At 36.9% G+C, this 19,776-nt stretch overlaps 1 protein-coding gene across 4 annotated transcripts in view; it reads right to left on the reverse strand.

The window, feature by feature from the left end:
• ATP8A1 (ATPase phospholipid transporting 8A1) overlaps positions 1-19,776 on the reverse strand; it is a 269,168-nt gene that overhangs the window by 165,361 nt on the left and 84,031 nt on the right. For 3 of the 4 annotated variants that reach the window (XM_033214110.1, XM_033214109.1, XM_033214112.1), the window contains 5 exons: positions 18,850-19,015; positions 17,301-17,428; positions 14,651-14,728; positions 13,324-13,412; positions 7,399-7,443 (listed from right to left, as the gene is read on the reverse strand). In XM_033214110.1, coding sequence (XP_033070001.1) covers positions 7,399-7,443; positions 13,324-13,412; positions 14,651-14,728; positions 17,301-17,428; positions 18,850-19,015 — 506 coding nt within the window. The remainder of the gene's footprint in view (positions 1-7,398; positions 7,444-13,323; positions 13,413-14,650; positions 14,729-17,300; positions 17,429-18,849; positions 19,016-19,776) is intronic. The other variant, XM_033214111.1, reaches the window with a different exon arrangement.

A 19,776-nucleotide genomic window follows, 5' to 3' on the forward strand; every position in this document is an offset into this window, starting at 1 on the left:
GACATGGTGGCACATGTCTGTAATCCCAGCTACTCGGGAGGCCAAGGCAGGAGAATCACTTGACCCAAGAAGGAAAAGGTTGCAGTAAGCCAAGATTGCACTACTGTACTCCAGCCTGGACAACAGAGTAGAACTCTGTCTGGGAGGAGGAAAAAAAAAAAAATTGAAGTTTGGGAACCTCTGCCTAGACTTCAGAAGATGTATGAAAACGCCTGGATGCCCAGGCAAAAGTTTGCTATGGGGTAGGGCCCTCATGGAGAACCTCTGCTAGGGCAGTGCAGAAGGAAAATGTGGGGTCACAGCCCCCACACAGACTCCCTACTGGGGCACCACCTAGTGGAGCTGAGAAGAGGGCCATTGTCCTCCAGACCCCAGAATGCTAGATCCACTGACAGCTTGCACCACACACCTGGAAAAGCCGCAAACACTCAATGTCAGCCTGTGAAACCCTTGTAGAGCTACAGGAGTGGAGCTGCCCAAGACAATGGGAACCCACCTCTTGCATCAGTGTGACCCGGATGTGAGACATGGAGTCAAAGGAGATGATTTTGGACCTTTAAGATTTGACAGCCATGCTGGATTTCAGACTTGCATGGGGCCTGTAGCCCCTTTGTTTTGACCAATGTCTCCCATTTGGAATGGCTGTATTTACCCAATGCCTATACCTCCATTATATCTTGGAAGTAAGTCACTTGCTTTTGATTTTACAGGCTCATAGGCAGAAGGGACTTGCCTTGTCTTGGATGAGACTTTGGACTGTGGACTTCTGAGTTAACGCTGAAATGAGTTAAGACTTTGTGGGACGGTTAGGAAGGCATGACTGGTTTTGAAATGTGAGGACATAAGATTCGGGAGAGGCCAGGGGCGGAATGATATGGTTGGGTTGTGTCCCCACCCAAATCTCATCTTGAATTCCCACGTGTTATGGGAGGGACCTGGTGGGAGGTAATTGAATCATGTGGACAGGTCTTTCCTGTGCTGTTCTCATGACAGTGAGTTAAGTCTCACGAAATCTTATGGTTACTATAAGGGGGAGTTTTCCTGCACAAGCTCTCTCTTTGCGTGCTGCTATCCATGTAAGACGTGACTTACTCCTCTTTGCCTTCTGCCATGATTGTGAGGCTTCCCCAGCCACATGGAACTGTAAGTTCAATTAAACCTCTTTCTTTTGTTAATTGTCCAGTCTTGGGTATATCTTTATCAGTAGCTTGAAAATGCACTAATACACTATGTGACTCAACATATTTCTAAAGGCAATTACAAAACAGGAATTTCAAAAACATTCTGTGAACTGGCTGCATTACTGGAATAAACAAATAACCTGTCAAGGTGACTGCTTTGAAGCCTAACATTAATTTGGATGTGTTAGATCTCTTTGTTATACAGTCACACCTGGAAGAATGTTTTAGTGAGCCTAGCTTTTGCAGCAGAATAAATGAATACCACTCACTTCGTACATAATTATAGACCACAATGAAATGAGAAAATAAATAAGACCAGAGGATAGAAAATACAGTGTAGTACTATCCACTGATATTGTGATAATACTAAAATCCACAATGAAATGACTAAGCACAGAACACTTTAACGTGATCCTCTGGGGAATCACCCTCATTAGCATTTACTTAAACAATTATCAACAAGAATAATGAGAAACTATATTAAACAGTTGAGAAAAAACAAATCATATGTTATTTTGGATTTGCTTCAAAATGATAGTGGGGGAAAGGCATAAATGAACTGGTCTTAAGTGCATATTACTGAAGCAGGTGGATCACTACATCTGTCTGCTTTTGTTCATGCTTAAAATTTTCCACAACAGAAGACAGAAAATGAGAAAAAATAATTATAGAAATACACAGTTTTAGAAAATGAGCATATCTTAGGGCTACATTGATGTTAAGAATAAATAGATTTTCCCTTCCAATCCAAAATACTGACACTATCAATCTAGAGAAGTAGATTTTTAATAAAAAGGAATTAATCTGGTTAATCTGGTTAATTAATTCCTTAAATAAAAAGGAATTAATCTGGCATAAAAAGGTTATATGCCAGCTGATGGTTCTTGGCAATGATGAGAAAACCAGGTTAATTTGCAGTTGGTAGCTACTGGTTGGGAAGAAGTTTTATCTCTACATACTATTTATATTAATATACCTAAGTGAGTAGAGCTACAACCATCATGTGATTATCTTTAACGTTAAGAGAATATGTGGAAAGACTTAATATATTATAGGTTGCCTTCAAACTCGACTAAATGTAAATACGTAATCTACATATATCTAAGAGGTAATTATGTTTTCTTGGCATTTTTGTGAATACTGGTTCAAGTAGGGCAGTAAAATACATATAAGCTCATGGGTTTTATACATGGAATTTAATGAACTTTACATGAAACTGAAGCTGCCAAACAGCCATACTGGAATGCCCTTTCAGATTTTGGATTTATAGGGTCATCTACACTCTTTACTCCTGAAGATCAGCATGAAGATGCAGTCAGATGCCTGGAGTACAGGATTCAGCTGGGATCACACTTTTGATCTTGGTCTCATTGGCAATGTGAAACCAAGTGGATGAGGTTGAGCAAATGCTAAAAGTTGTGCAAAGTTGTATGCCTTCAGCTAACTCTACTCAAATGTGTTAAATTTTACCTGCTTCATCCGCTCTTGCCTAACACCACAAGAAATTTACTGGAAGAAATTCTAGGTTGAAAAATATTAAATGAAAAACAGAAATATCAAGATAAAATGACTGAAATTGCAAGGCTATCTTGTGATCTAAAAAGCATATAGTCTTTAAAGTTCTTTAAAGTCCATAGGATGTAATGTAACCAGTACTGTTTTATAACCTGGCTGATGTAGGTTTCAACTCTCACATCTACTCGTTTTATAATTTTGGGCAAACTGCTTATTAGCTTCTTAGCCTGAATTTCACCATCTTTAAACTGTCCATGTCAAATATGTCATGAGGATTAAGTGAGAGCACCAGAACTAACACTCAGTGTGGGCTTACTATGTGCAGACACTATCCAAAGCGCTATACAAACAGAGCTCATCTAATCTTCAAAACCTCCTGATGATGCAACTACTTATTATAATCTACATTCTTCCAGATGAGGACATGCAGGCAGAGAGTTAAGTAACTTGATCAACAGCACCAGAAGAATGAAAATCTGAACTTGGTTGCTTAGTATCCAAACCCCACATCTTTGATCACTCCACATAACCCTGGACACAGTGGCAGCTCAGGAAACATTTGTTCTTTCATTTTTGCAGGCCTACAGGTAATTAATTATTTTATAGATGGAGAATCCAAGTATATATTTAAAATAAAGCTTGAGGCTGGGCATGGTGGCTGACACTTGTAATCCCAGCACTTTGGGAAGCTGAGGCAGGCGGATCACCTGGAGTCAGGAGTTTAAGACTAGCCTGGCCAACATAGTAAAACCCCATCTCTGCTAAAAACACAAAAAATTAGCCAGGTGTGGTGGTGCGTGCCTGTAGTCCCAGCTACTCGGGAGGCTGAGGCAGGAGAATCACTTTAACCCGGGAGGTGGAGGTTGCAGTGAGTCGAGATTGCACCACTGCACTCCAGCCTGGGTGACAGAGTGAGACTCCATCTCAACAAATAAACAAACAACTCACTTTACTGTAATGGTAGTGAAAGCCTTTCCTATTGTTATTTTTAAAAATCATTACTATCTAAGTTTATATGTAATTATAAGTGGAAATGTACAAGCAACTTATGACAAAGCTGACACTTCCTATTTGGAGTTACCTAGTTTAGAATATCAAATTTTCCAAAAGGGTGTTTTACAAAAAGAACTTACTAAACTAGATAAAATGACATCCTCTCTTTCCAGCACCAATAAAAGTTATGAAACAACCTTTATCGAAAGTAGAATATTTTGGCCGAGTGTGGCGGCTCACGCCTGTAATCCCAGCACTTTGGGAGGCCGAGGCAGGCGGATCACAAGGTCAGGAGATCGAGACCACAGTGAAACCCTGTCTCTACTAAAAATACAAAAAATTAGCTGGGCGCAGTGGCGGGCTCCTGTAGTCCCAGCTACTGGGGAGGCTGAGGCAGGAGACTGGCGTGAACCCGGGAGGCGGAGCTTGCAGTGAGCCAAGATCACGCCACTGCACTCCAGCCTGGGCAACAGAGCGAGACTCTGTCTCAAAAAAAAAAAAAAAAAAAGAAAGTAGAATATTTTGAATGACCTGAGTGAACAAATACCAATTCTTAACATTTCCTTCCAATATTAAGAAAAATATGGAGAAGGCAATTTCTTGTTAGGAATAATTGAGTTATTTTAGAGGATATGTATATCACTTCTACACTAATGAACAATATTTAAAATTAACAGAATTATGTTAATGTTACAGAAAAGCAGATATAGTCAAAATTTTAACTACTTCTCAAAGGATTAAATAAGAGGGAATATGTACAATATTAAACTTGAATTATCCACTAATCTTAAGATGCTTTGGTACATTTAAAAATGTTAAAAATTATGAATGAACTCCCATTCACAATAGCTTCAAAGAGAATAAAATACCTAGGAATCCAACTTACAAGGGATGTAAAGGACCTCTTCAAGGAGAACTACAAACCACTGCTCAGTGAAATCAAAGAGGACACAAACAAATGGAAGAACATACCATGCTCATGGATAGGAAGAACAATATTGTGAAAATGGCCATACTGCCCAAGGTAATTTATAGATTCAATGCCATCCCCATTAAGCTACCAATGACTTCCTTCACAGAATTGGAAAAAACTACTTTAAAGTTCATATGGAACCAAAAAAGAGCCCGCATTGCCAAGATAATCCTAAGTCAAAAGAACAAAGTTGGAGGCATCACGCTACCTGACTTCAAACTGTACTACATGGCTACAGTAACCAAAACAGCATGGTACTGATACCAAAACAGAGATATAGACCAATGGAACAGAACAGAGCCCTCAGAAATAATACCATAAATCTATAGCCATCTGATCTTTGACAAACCTGAGAGAAACAAGAAATGGGGAAAGGATTCCCTATTTAATAAATGGTGCTGGGAAAATTGGCTAGCCATAAGTAGAAAGCTGAAACTGGATCCTTTCCTTACTCCTTATACGAAAATTAATTCAAGATGGATTAGTGACTTAAATGTTAGACCTAATACCATAAAAACCCTAGAAGAAAACCTAGGTAATACCATTCAGGACATAGGCATGGGCAAGGACTTCATGTCTAAAACACCAAAAGCAAGGGCAACAACAGCCAAAATTGACAAATGGGATCTAATTAAACTAAAGAGCTTCTGCACAGCAAAAGAAACTACCATCAGAATGAACAGGCAACCTACAGAATGGGAGAAAATTTTTGCAATCTACTCAACTGACAAAGGGCTAATATCCAAAACCTACAAAGAACTCAAACAAATTTACAAGAAAAAAACAACTCCATCAAACAGTGGGCAAAGGATATGAACAGACATTTCTCAAAAGAAGACATCCATACAGCCAACAGACACATGAAAAAATGCTTGCCATCACTGGCCATCAGAGAAATGCAAATCAAAACCACAATGAGATACCATCTCACACCAGTTAGAATGGCAATCATTAAAAAGTCAGGCAACAACAGGTGCTGGAGAGGATGGGGAGAAACAGGAACACTTTTACACTGTTGGTGGGATTGTAAACTAGTTCAACCATTGTGGAAAACAGTATGGCGATTCCTCAAGGATCTAGAACTAGAAATACCATATGACCAGCCATCCCATTACTGGGGATATACCCAAAGGATTATAAATCATGCTGCTATTAAGACACATGAACACGTATGTTTATTGCGGCACTATTCACAATATCAAAGACTTGGAATCAACCCAAATGCCCATCAGTGACAGACTGGATTAAGAAAATGTGGCACATATACACCATGGAATACTATGCAGCCATAAAAAAGGATGAGTTCGTGTCCTTTGTAGGGACATGGATGCAGCTGGAAATCATCATTCTTAGCAAACTATCACAAGAACGGAAAACCAAACACCGCATGTTCTCACTCATAGGTGGGAATTGAACAATGAGATCACTTGGACACGGGAAGCAGAACATCACACACCGGGGCCTATTGTGGGGTGGGGGAAGGGGGGAGGGATGGCATTGGGAGTTATACCTGATGTAAATGACGAGTTGATGGGTGCTGACGAGTTGATGGGTGCAGCACACCAACATGGCACATGTATACATATGTAACAAACCTGTACGTTGTGCACATGCACCCTAGAACTTAAAGTAAAATAATTAAAAATAGGTAAAAAAATGTTAAAAATTACTTGTATGTAGGTGTCAAAATGTATGACACTCCAAGCAATGGGTGTGTGGTGTCTCATCAGTTGTCACAAGAACCAAACAGCTGCCTGTCATTAACCCTAGGTGTTGTGGATTTACTGAAAATTTTTACCAAAGCTTCACTTCACTGAAATAAATTCCCTGTTGAAAAATATTTAAATGATGTTATTCGACTTCAAAGTATATTGAAAATGTGGCTTCATCATCAAATACATGAGTAATACGAAAAATAAAAATGTAATGACCTATAAATTCTCAATGTTTCTAAAGTTACCAACATTAAGAGAAACTATTTCCTGAAATTTCATTTGCTCACCAACTCATGATGAATTAGAGAAGTATCAAAATAAACTTGGACTCTCCAAGATGAAAATATAAATTCACAAAGGGGAGGAATTTTAAGGTTAAAACCAACAAAAAACTCATAAAGTAGTGAAGTTAAACTTGTAACACGCTGTCTTTAATGATGCCAAAATTAAACATATTAAAGTGCTTGGTAGCATAGTTTTCTAACATTTGGTGCAATTTTTTAAAATGTTCACTTTATAGGCTGCATACAGACTTATTAGAATAATCGTAAGAAACATAGAAGGAAATTTCCACTGCTTGGGCATGTTTCAGTAGCGTCTTTTAGTAGCTCTGTAAAGTACATAAGTAGTGGCAGAAGGTGGCAGTACTGAGCTAGAAAAACCTCAGAGGGCTTCAGGAGCTGTAGCTGAAACCTGGGGTAGTCCAAAGCCCACACTCTGCAATTGATCATTAGACTTTATTATAGATAAATAATGTAAAACTCTGGCAAACCTAATCTATAAACTACATGTTTCTAAAATAACTAAAGTTTCTCAATCAAAAATCAGGAATATTCAATAGATTTCAAGAAATATCTACTTTACAGCATTGTTACCCTACCGGCTCAGCAATATACTATATATTTATACACACATACATATATATATATAAAAACAAAAGATAGTGAAATGTGTCTCACAAAACAATAAAATGCAAACCTTTTAAAGGGATCAATGAAGCGGAAAGTTCCATAGAGCTTACCATTCATCAGGAGAGCAGCCATAATCCTCAGGTTCAGGGACATGGCTTCAGAAAGCAAGAAGAGAGGCAGAAAGAGAGGAAAAATAATCACAGAAAGGCTGGAAACATAAAACCACGAAGAAGGGAAGTATAAAAAGATGGATCACTGAAAAGTTAACAAAATGAACTTTTAGTTGAATCTGAAAGAATGGCAGTTAGTACAGTAAATAGAACATAATGATTCACGGTAGCTAAGCAGGTTTACAAAGTTATCCTGTAACTGTATAGCCAATTTGCCTCTTCACTACCACATTTACTTATTTTATCCACAAAATTCATAATTCAGTAGGAATTATTTGAACTTAGCAGTTTAAATACATGCTAAAGCCAATGGAAAATTAATCATGTGTTATATAATCAGAATAAAATATTTTAAGGTAACAAACATGCTAATATCTTGAAACAAACTATCACACTAATAAAATTTGTTAAATACATTTTGGAAGTAACTTTGGCTACCATGAGATGATGGTTACTTCAAAAGGCACATTAAAGTAAAAGTTACCTGCATTTCTATAATTAAATGGAATCTTAGTTTAAGAGATTAAATGATATTCAAAAATTTTCAGTTAAACTATAATTCACTCATTAAAACACTCTTTATCTCAAACAGAAAACATATTCATCAGTATCTTCTTTAATTTCATCAATTTGCTCATCTGAACACTAGGAAAGTCTGATAGATGTATTTCATTTCAGCCAGTCATGTATTCAGCTGGAAGGGGCCTATAATACATGACAGACCAGATTTTCTTATTTTCCATTTCTTTCATAATATAATCATTCGATACTTTTCCTGTAAATTTACTAGATATACAGTTTTAAAATGCAGAGTTCAGTACAAATGAAAAGTCACTGTTATTTTTGACAAATATACAATAAACTTTGTTAAAAACTCATGGGATCCTTTCACTCCCTAAAAGTTCAACCTTTCATCAACCCAGCCAAGGCAGGGACTTCGTCATTCCAGGGCACCTCTTCCACTACCAAAACATTAATTTGCTTCCAGTGCAGTATCCACTATATCACTCCAATCACAATGGAGGTGGTCCCTTTTAACTCACTATTCTCTCTCCTACCAAAGGGCTTTTGTGCCTGTTAACGAAGAAGGGCTAATCAAGCCCTTTGCAGGCTGGACTCCAAGAAAAGGAGTTGGCATGCTGCAAAGCTCTGTGGAAACTGGCTGCAACTCCATGTTTAAAGCAATCACTTCTGATCAACCTCAAGGCTTGGACCCTAGCCCATGGACTGTGCCAGGGAAGGGCCTGGTACTACCCAAGCAACACTGAGCATGGTCCTGCCAAGCTGCACTAGCCCCGATCTCATACCAGGGCACGGGATAAAATTTCCCAAGTCATGCAGCTTAAAAGCTCCAGAGCTCAAGTGTCAGAGACCCTCTCCCCAACTCTGGCGCAGCCCTGGAAGAATTCTGAGGACTACCTAGAGCCCAGTGAGCAGTAGGTGGCCGGTACATCTGCCACTGATCCTATATGCAAGTTTCCCTCTGATTGCCGCTCCAGAAGCTCTGGTGTCTACGTGGTATCTGGCTTTTTGCCTTTGCATGTGCCTGTGCTGCAATATCTACCTGGTAAGTTCCTCACTTAATCAAATTCATTCGTTTTTTTTTGGAGACGGAGTCTCGCTCTGTCGCCCGGGCTGGAATGCAGTGGCCGGATCTCAGCTCACTGCAAGCTCCGCCTCCCAGGTTCACGCCATTCTCCTGGCTCAGCCTCCTGAGTAGCTGGGACTACAGGCGCCCGCCACCTCGCCGGCTAGTTTTTGTATTTTTTTTTTTTTTTTTTTTTGAGGCGGAGTCTCGCTCTGTCGCCTGGACTGGAGTGCAGTGGCCGGATCTCAGCTCACTGCAAGCTCCATCTCCCAGGTTTACGCCATTCTCCTGCCTCAGCCTCCCGAGTAGCTGGGACTACAGGCGCCGCCACCTCGCCCGGCTAGTTTTTGTATTTTTAGTAGAGGCGGGGTTTCACCGTGTTAGCCAGGATGGTCTCGATCTCCTGACCTCGTGATCCGCCCGTCTCGGCCTCCCAAAGTGCTGGGATTACAGGCTTGAGCCACCGCGCCCGGCATCAAATTCATTGTTAGCTCTCAACTCCAGAATCACTTTCTTAGGGCATATTTCCCTGCCTTCCCTGTTTAGATCAAACCACCCATCATAGCCTCACATAGACTTCTATACTGTATTAGGACTTTATATTTGTCTATACGATTACTTAATTAGCACCCACTAACTACCAATTAGACTATACACTTTAGGCAGGAGGAAATCATGTGAACTCTTGCCTATTTTACCTCCATTATTTGTCAAAGTGTCACATGCATCAACACTTCAGATATGCAGTAAATAAATGAATGGGGTTGACTAGCATTCATCACAAGTCATGGTGAGCAGTAAGATAAACATGGTTGTAACAAGATCTTGGGGGTACTATGATAATTGTGAAATTTCCATGGTGAATCTCTTCTCGGGGTTAAAGAAGTAGCCAATCCTTTTGGCAAATATATAGCTAAACCAAATACTGTCAAGTAAAGTTATTCACATAGTATACAGATTGCTTTTAAAAACTTATTTTTCATTTAAAGGGAAAATGCAAATGATGTTAATATGAATTAAATGCCTTGTCCACACACACAAAGCATTATTCAGTTTGCTTAACAGAATTTCTTTTTAGAGAGTGTACGTTGTTAAGCCTCATCCAACTTATTCTAAAAGTAAGGTCTAAATTTTTTTTACAAAGATGGCACTTAGGGCTGTATCCCAGAATCTTTACTCTATTGAGATTTGTAGCCACTGAACAGAGAAACTGCTTACCTATTCCGGGTATTCAAGTAATTATTATAAAACTGACTTATTCCTTATAGGAAGCAATTAGCTGAAATGATACTTTAATAACTAATATTTACAGTAAAATATCTAGTTTATCATAAATTAAATTTACAAATGATATCACAATTCACTTACATTTTACTGTAATTGTCCCATTAAAAGATCTAATGAAATAATCTAATAATTTTAAGCACATAGTGCATTCCTAACTAAAAGTTGATTTCTACAAGATAATCATCATCGGCAACTATGTACAAATCTTTTTTATTTTATTGCCTATCATGAATCCAATTTGGGGCAAAGGTTCAGGGAAATGAAAGAAAACTTATTAAAATTAAATTCTGATGTACTAAGTGTTAATTATAATTTTCTTACAAATGTATGGAATACATAGAACTAGCTAGGAATTATACTATCAGAAAACTTCAAGCCTTATTTTTCTAACTGATAAGACACAACAGAACTCACTTGAACCCTATCTGGGGTGAAACTGAACTGTACCTGATGTTTTGGCAACACTGAGGCAAAATCAGCTCTGCACTTGTAACTCCAAATGCTTTTGTCAGGATATGAAATTTTGTGTTACTCTCTGGTTTTGCCACCTTCCTGGGGGGATTAACACCTTGGTTTCTTCCACTGTGATTAGAAGTTCTCATACATAATAGTTGCCACATCAAGTAATTGTTAAATGCTGCTCTGGGGAAAATGGGATAGCAAACCAGGTGATTTCCCCTGTCTAGATTCCCATAAGCCAAGAGTGCCCAGAGGAAATCCACACGGAAAAGTGCTTGACAGTAATTTCTCTCACTCCTTCATATCTAACCATGGAGACTGGTTGTAATTAAGTAATAGTGTTATGTTCTCTGCTGTAAACATGTGGTCAAGTCAGAAGTCATGGTTTCTCCAAAACCTTCAGATATCAACAACTCTCTACAATGCTAACAATCTAATAACCCACCAGGATGTGTTTGGGAGGGGACACTGATAAAAACTCAAGGTTAAGGATGCCTAAAAGCACATACACAAACACGATCACCGGCAGCAGTTGAACTAGCTTTACTCTACATGGCTTCTGGTATTCTTGAAAATATGATACCATAACCAAAGAGGAAACAGATTTCGGTTTATGCAGTTAAAATTTGCAAACAGAAACTTTTGTTTTTTATTTCTAAACATTATGTTAGATTTCATATCTGGAAAAGGAGCTTATAAATGGTTTGGTGTCACTATCCACATCTTAAAGAGTAGGAAATATCTGAAAATAAATTTTCTAGGATTACATGGTAAATTCTAGACAAAGCCAGAACTCATGGCTTATGACTGCATCTCAGTATTAAGAAATATTTCCTCAAGAGGAAATTCACTTCACTGGCAATTTAATCTGAATGACAATACTAAGCTCAGACCCATTCTATACTATAACAGTTGTTAATGATGACATCATTGAAACAGACACAGAAGAGCACTGCTCTTTAGAACTACTGCCTAGGAGCGTTTAAGTACCTCTTCCAAGAATAAGAGAAAACCTGATAAAATGCAGAAGAAAAGAGAGGCTAGATCTGATTTTAGCTTTCTGTTCTGATAATTTCACAATCAATGATTACTAATTTGATGAACCTGCTTACTGAATTAAAAATCATACAAAGTAAAAAACAACGCCAATTATTCAAGATGTCACTGTGGAAATACTAGTTATAAATGAATACATAATTGGTGTAAAAAAATCACCATAAATCTGACAACGTGAAAAACTCTAGAATTGCAAGACTTTCATGTTCTCTACTGGGATGATTGTGGGTCGAATATATAAGTACAAGATGTCAAAAAGTGTGGCTGCAACTCTCCTGCTTCAGTAGCAATTTGTTGGGGGGAGGGTGGAAGAGCCAGGTGAGCCTCTTTCATCTAAGGAAATGAGGACATCTTCAGATAAAGATGAAAAACAGCATCCAGCCCAGTAAACAGTAAGCATGCTTCTTAAATCAACAGCCTGTCTTTACGGTGTGAAAAAGCCACTCAATTAACTGTCTTTTTAACCTCATTTATACATAGTTTAGTCATTTTTAGTCAAGCTCTCATAACCCAAAGAACAAGGATATCTAGGAATAACCACACACTTTTGGGATGTTTCATGAAATAGTTACTTATTTATAATTTTAACTAAGGCATTTTCAAAATGTAACACTCTTTGTCACTGGCTTACTGCTCAGAGTGAGTGGGGGAAGAGTGGGTGCAAGCCAGAAAACCTAGAAGTGTCCATGTTTGTATGAGTAGGAGATTGATATTTACTAGTCTCACTGTAGGTAGATAAGGATAATTGGCAAGTTTGACAACAGGCCAATGTCAACCAACCAGGAGAGTGTTTCACCTTTTGATGTCTTTTCTAGGAAATGTAGAAATTAATTTTCTCACATTACACTATAAAATATTTTAAAGAGAAGGCTATGGAACAGCTTGTAAGCATACCTGGAAATAAGAAATACATGAAATGGGTGCTCAACAAGCATATTCTAAAGAACATTAACAGCTTGATAAAAGTTTCTGATTATATTAATTATCCTCCAGATTCAAGAGTTTCACGTCTCTACCTCCTTTCCATCATCAGAATTCTAGATTGCTCTATGACTGCAAAAAGGAGAGATGATAGAAGAAAAAAAAAGTACCAGAAAGGATAACTGTCACTATTTTAACTTGAAAACTGCCCAAAGTCTGATTATCTGTCCTTACCAGATCCAAGCTATACTCTGATTTACAGTAGTGTCAAGGGAAATACATTTGTTCCTTATTGCCAGGGCAAAAGAGAGACTTTCAGCAACACTAAACACTGAAGATACCATTGGGCAGAGCACCCACCTCATGTTATCCCAAATGAAAACAATGCCAAACTACAAATGCGAAATATATATGTGTCCTAAAATTATAACAGCTGCTTTTTAGACTAAAAAGAAAAAACCCACACCCTCCCCTAATAAGAACTCCCAAATATACCAAACTGTTAGCACTAATTAAACATATATTTCATGTCCTAATTAAAGGGAAAAACTCACCCATAAGCAACTCCCGCTATGGTGCACTTCTTAAATTGCATTACATTGCATGTTAGAGTACCAGTTTTGTCAGAAAATATGTATTTAACCTAAAAAAGTTTAAAATTTCTCATTAATATTTCAAAATATGCCAGTCTTTTATAGAGAAAAAAAATTCTCATGCTTTTTATTAACATTGCAGGGGCACAATGAATATTACTAAGGGATTACTTTCTGCACATTCATCAAGGAATATATTCAGCTTTTTAAAAAGTATTTTACAAATGAATCTTTTCACATATGAATACTAAACACTATCACCATACTAAACAACTAAATTATATAGACACATGCCTAAGTATGGTCTGAATTTCCACTAGAAAGTGCCACTACCACTACTTAACATTTATAGGGCACTGAAACATCTATCAGCATTTCTCAATGCAACAGTCAACTGTAGAAGTTATAACAGCTTGCACAACTACATGCAACATCTGAATTGGTAACCAATAAGAATAATTCTGGACTATAGGCTATTTGTAAAGTGTAAGTTGGAATATGGCAACGATACAAAAAAAGAAAAACCTTTTTTAGCTAGAATATGTAAATGGATTACAAATATACATATATGCGAATATAGTATGAATTATAAATCTAACATTCCTATTGACTAGACTCACATAGCTTCGATGATGAACTTCTCCCCCCTTCCTGCTTGAAAGGTATGAAAAATTCTAAAACTGGCCGGGCGCGGTGGCTCAAGCCTGTAATCCCAGCACTTTGGGAGGCCGAGACGGGCGGATCACGAGGTCAGGAGATCAAGACCATCCTGGCTAACACAGTGAAACCCCGTCTCTACTAAAAATACAAAAACTAGCCGGGCGAGGTGGCGGGTGCCTGTAGTCCCAGCTACTCGGGAGGCTGAGGCAGGAGAATGGCGTAAACCCGGGAGGCGGAGCTTGCAGTGAGCTGAGATCTGGCCACTGCACTCCAGCCTGGGCGACAGAGCGAGACTCCGCCTCAAAAAAAAAAAAAAAAAAGAAAAATTCTAAAACTACATTTATAACTTGAAAAGAGCCAGTATGTTGCATACTAGCTAGACTATATACCGAGGGACATCTCTAAGCTCTTGGAGTGTTTTACCTTGAGAGTAAAATCTGCTTTAGACAGTGTTTTTAAAAATTGATTTAATAAAAATGAGAATTATTCATCATGCTCTAACAAATGTATTATTTGAATAGTGGAAAATTAAAAGCTGCCCATTCATCTGAAGTTATCATACATGGCAGATACCACACCAAATCCGACTTTTTAATTCAACACATAATCAACAATAAATTGAGTTTACCTGGCCAAGTTCCTCATTCAGATTAGATGTTCGAGCCATGGCAGCAGTGTCTGTGGGTTCATAGTGCATGTCAAGATCCTTTAAAAAAAAAAATTAAGTAAATCATTGAATACAACTGGTAATAAGTAATTGGGTGAAATTTTAAAAGAAAACAATTGGTATATTCATACTTCAATAAGTCACTGTTTGATGAACTATATGTAAGCACTAATTTCTTGTCATCCCTATACCATTTAATTCAATTTTTCTGAAAAGTATTTAATATAGACTATCATATTCCACAGTAAGGGCAGAACAGTATGGTAGTTAGAGCCTGTCTATGAATCATGCAATCTAGGTTTACTATCATTCCACCATTTTCTGTATAAATGAACTATCATAAGGATTAAAAGACACCACACAAAGTGCCTCCTACTGTGTCTGACACAAGGCAAGTATTTAGTAATGTGAGCTAGAACTCAGCAACTAAACACTGCTCAAATAATTAGGTCTTCAAACCCCTGGAAAAAGTACCCAAGAGATTCTATCTGGTTATGCTTTCTGGGTCAAGAAGGAAAAACAAAATGCACTTCTCAAAACATAAAAATGTATAGTTTTTGTACTTATTTGTACTTGCCTTTTGCCCAGTAATCATGAGACTTGACTATATTATCCTACAAAATAAATATCTTCTATAGTAGGCTATTTTATTAACAAGTCAGGGCTGTAGTTCACAAATTTTCACATCAAATGAAAAGGCCAAAATTCAAAGCCCGTCTCTCCCATCTCTGTATTCTGAACAGATAAACATCACTTCTGAAATAGGCTATTGAGTTTTATGTGCCACGTTTTAAGAGAGATATTAACCAACTGGGCCTTCGTTCAGAAGAGAAAGTGATCAGAATAGAGATTAATCTGGAAGTCATATGAACTGAAGGACAACAGAAGACAATGGGGAATGTTTAATTAGAAAGGAAAAGATAGGATAAACTGGCATGATAGCTGAGTTCAGATATTTTGCAAGACTATCATTCAGAAACAAGATTCAGCACTTTCATAACAGACCCATTGGGAAGAACCAGAATCAAAGGAAGACAGTTATAATCTCATTTTCACACAAGAAAGTTGCCTTGTAAAAGAAGGCTGGAAAGTCAGCATTCTATCAGATGTTATAAAATCTCTGTATATTAGAAAGGTGGTTGAAAGCATAAGCCTGCTGGGTTAATCCAACATTAAAATTATATAATTGTTTGAAAAATATTATTTTTGAAAATGGAAACAATAAAGTGATTACCTAGCTTACTTATGTGATCCTCACAATGAGTTACCCTATTATTGCTATAAGAAACTTCAGTAGGTCTTACTTATATTTGTACATATCCTATTATACAAATTTTTAGCCATATATCTCCTGCATGAAGAGAGCCACACCTGCAGCTCATTTTAGATTTCTAAATTACACTGACTTCTTACCAATGAATTAAGAGATTGATAGTTTAGGTAGAACATTCGCTACAAGAAGATACTAAGCAGTTACAAAAGTTATCAGTTATTTTTTAAAAATTCTAATTTGTTTATATTGAAAGACTTTGCAATGATTGAAAAAGGAACATCAAAAATAACACAAAGTTTCTCAAAATAAAAGAAAAATTAAATTTTCTGGCAGATTAGGCCCACAGATTTAATTTATATAAATGCATTAATTTTAACTTTGATAAAACTGTAGGACCACATTTAAAAATATTTAGACAATAGATGTCCAACATTTTTCAAATATTTAACAATATCCAAGAAGAAAATTATCAATAAAAATTTGAGTGAAGCTAAAATTGTTTACAGTGCGGAAAATAACATGGTATAATATACTAATCTGGTTGATATCAGTAACAATTACAGTATTATTTGTACAGTGCTTGATTATTTATGAGGCTCTTTGCTATGTCAAGAGATTCCTTAGTCCATAAAACCACTGTGAGGGCCGGGTGCGGTGGCTCAAGCCTGTAATCCCAGCACTTTGGGAGGCCAAGGCGGGCAGATCACAAGGTCAGGAGATCGAGGCCATCCTGGCTAACACGGTGAAACCCCATCTCTACTAAAAAATACAAAAAACTAGCCAGGCGAGGTGGCGGGTGCCTGTAGTCCCAGCTACTCGGGAGGCTGAGGCAGGAGAATGGCGTGAACCCGGGAGGCGGAGCTTGCAGTGAGCTGAGATCTGGCCAGTGCACTCCAGCTTGGGTGACAGAGCGAGACTCTGTCTCAAAAAAAAAAAGAAAACTGTGAGATGTAGGTAAGGCATATTACCCCTATGTCTGTGTTCAAGAAAATAAATTTCAAAAGAAGTGACTTGAGAAAGTTGATACACCTAGTAAATTATAATACTAGAATCACAATTCACATATTTAACTCCAAACTCATCGTTCTCTATCTCCCATGACCACTATGTATTCTAAAATAGGTTTCCTGAACTAGAGACCCATTTTCCCCACAATGTCTGGTATGTAAACTTGCGTGATTCTGAGATGAGGAACTATGCAACAAATTAGGTTCAAAAATCTGATGCTGTAGTCAAGAAATGGTAGATATAATTAAAACCTTTTTTCTCCTGAGATATCAAAACATCCTAAGGACAAAATTATTTTGTAGGGTGATGACAATCATAATTCATATTTACCCAATTTATGAAGTATGCCTGGGTAAATTTCACAACTTCTAGTGTAACCAACAAGCTGATAGGAATGAGATTGTTGAAAAGGATGATGAAGGTCAAGAAATTCAGTCCAAAATTATTAGCGCCACCATCTGTTGGGAGAGGCAGGAAGAATGTCATTTACAGTTTTATATTTTATTTGCACTGACCCCAAATTAGCATAATACAAGTTTTCCATATTACGTAGCTTATTTGATAAATTGGGAGGAACACTTTGCTGATAATCTATCCTAATTCTCAAGTACATCCTTCAAGACAGAATTGCATTATTTGTGTTCAATATATTGTTAATCCAGGTAAGAGTGGCATAAAAGTACTAAGACAGTGAAAGGACTGTCAAATATTGCAAATCCTCTTCCAAACACAAAGTTTAGAGATATTAGAGAGAGCACTGAGGGTTTATAAATATAAAATCTCCACTGGGTAGAGTCACTTTTATATAAATTCTTAAAAGTATTTCCAACTTAAGGCATGCTTTAAGAGCAAACAATCAAGACAGCAGCAGCAAAAACAATCCAAACTATATGAGTACTATTCAGTCCTAGGTAAATTATTCTCCTAGGTACATTATACTCTTCTTCCTCAATAATGAAAATAAAACAGCTATACCAGATATAATTGTAAAGTATACAAAGAAACAGACTGATGGTAGTAGCAGCTCTGATATTGAAATAATAAATCAGCAACTATAAAAATGACTTGTAACTGCAGCAAAGATAAATCAATGTAATAAAAAAAACTTTAAAAGTACCAGTTTTTGCTATATGACTTTACTAGAATTTGCTTTCACACTTTTGGAAGTTAAGTCTTTATTGGCTAAGTACTCATGAAATAAAAATGTAAACTCATTTCACAGAAATATCCAGGAGTTGTACATTAATACCACAATAATAAAAGGATAAATGTTCTAAAAGCAAACTATTTACTAGCACTTTCTCTAAGATAACATTTAATATGGGACTTACCACATTACTGAGTTCAAATGAAAGTACATTTGGTTTAAACATTTTTAAACCACATAAACAACTTTTTGGTGCTTTTATTTAAATTTTTAAATTTAAATATTTATATTATATTTAAATATATTTAAAATATTTTATATATTTATAAATATATACTATATATTTAAATATATTATGTTTTATTATATCCACACATAGTCAATCTACTTTCTTTACCATACACTTAACCATCTATGTTAAAAATATTTTTAAGGAATAGTTTTCATTGATGTATATCATAAATGACTATACTCAGAGAACATTTCATACCACTATAGAGTTCTCATTATGTTTTTAAGGATTCTGAAATTTTAGGATTCCCAAATTTTACTTACACTTGTTAGAAATCAATGAGATTTGATTTGAAAAACAAAGATCAAACGTCCAGATATCTTGGCAACAAGGTCTTCTTTTTAGAAACAATAGGAAATTCCATAAAGTAAATCAAGATCAATTGTGAAACAAATACATGTTTTAATCTAAAAAAGTGCAGTAAGCACTTGATTGCTTACAGTTTAGATTGAGATACCAGTCTTTTCCAGAATGCCTTCGATTCCAAATGGCTGAGCCCACAGAACAGACAAGAGACATGGCAATTAAGATACAAAATAAAATCAAAATTTGTACATTTGTAATCCGTTCCACATTTGAGAGCTTAAGTGGTGGACTTGTTGAATTCTGTAAAAAGAAACAAGATGAGTAATAAAAAATGTACACCAATGATTTAGCAATGTATACTTAGTATTCTGTTGAGGATGACAAAGTCACAACTCGGTGTCTAGTTGTGGGTGGATACTTGAAAATTATGCGAAACCCATGACAAATGTAATAAGGTGTCAATGCTTAACCACCTCTTTTTTTCAAGGCCACTACGCCACCCAGGCCTTTTCTAGGAAGTAAAGTATAAGAAAGAAGAGGATAAGGAAATTACATTCCTTTTGCAAAAACAGCTTTTGCATTGTGGCAGGTAGGATGAATAATGTATTACTTGACTATAAGCAAAGAGGGTAGTCTAGAAACATTTAGTTAATGTTTCCATTCAGGAAGAGAGGCAGACAAGGCAGCCCATGCCCCCACCCCCAAACAGGCACCTGGAAATTTCAACATATGAAGGCAACATTTAAAGTATCTCTGGCTTTCAAATTTCTGGTGGCATTTAGCAATTGTTTTACTGAATGCAGCAGCAATATAAGTAGTCCTGGCTATAAATAATAACAGAGCCAAGTTTCCTCAGTTGTATTTGATGATTCAAATGGTTATGTAGACCTGTGCTAACCAAAAAATCCACCAGACAGAAAATTAAATGTCATAATCAATATAAAATGAAGATTTATAGAATTTATAAAATGGCTAGGGGCGGAATCACTAACAGCAATCTTGCTTGCCTATTGATAATACCTTCATGCCTGTACAAGGTACAAAGGCATTAGCTCTGAGAG

This window comes from Trachypithecus francoisi, unplaced genomic scaffold (genome assembly GCF_009764315.1).
Source record: "Trachypithecus francoisi isolate TF-2019V2 unplaced genomic scaffold, Tfra_2.0 Lachesis_group1, whole genome shotgun sequence".
NCBI classification, from domain to species: Eukaryota; Metazoa; Chordata; class Mammalia; order Primates; family Cercopithecidae; genus Trachypithecus; species Trachypithecus francoisi.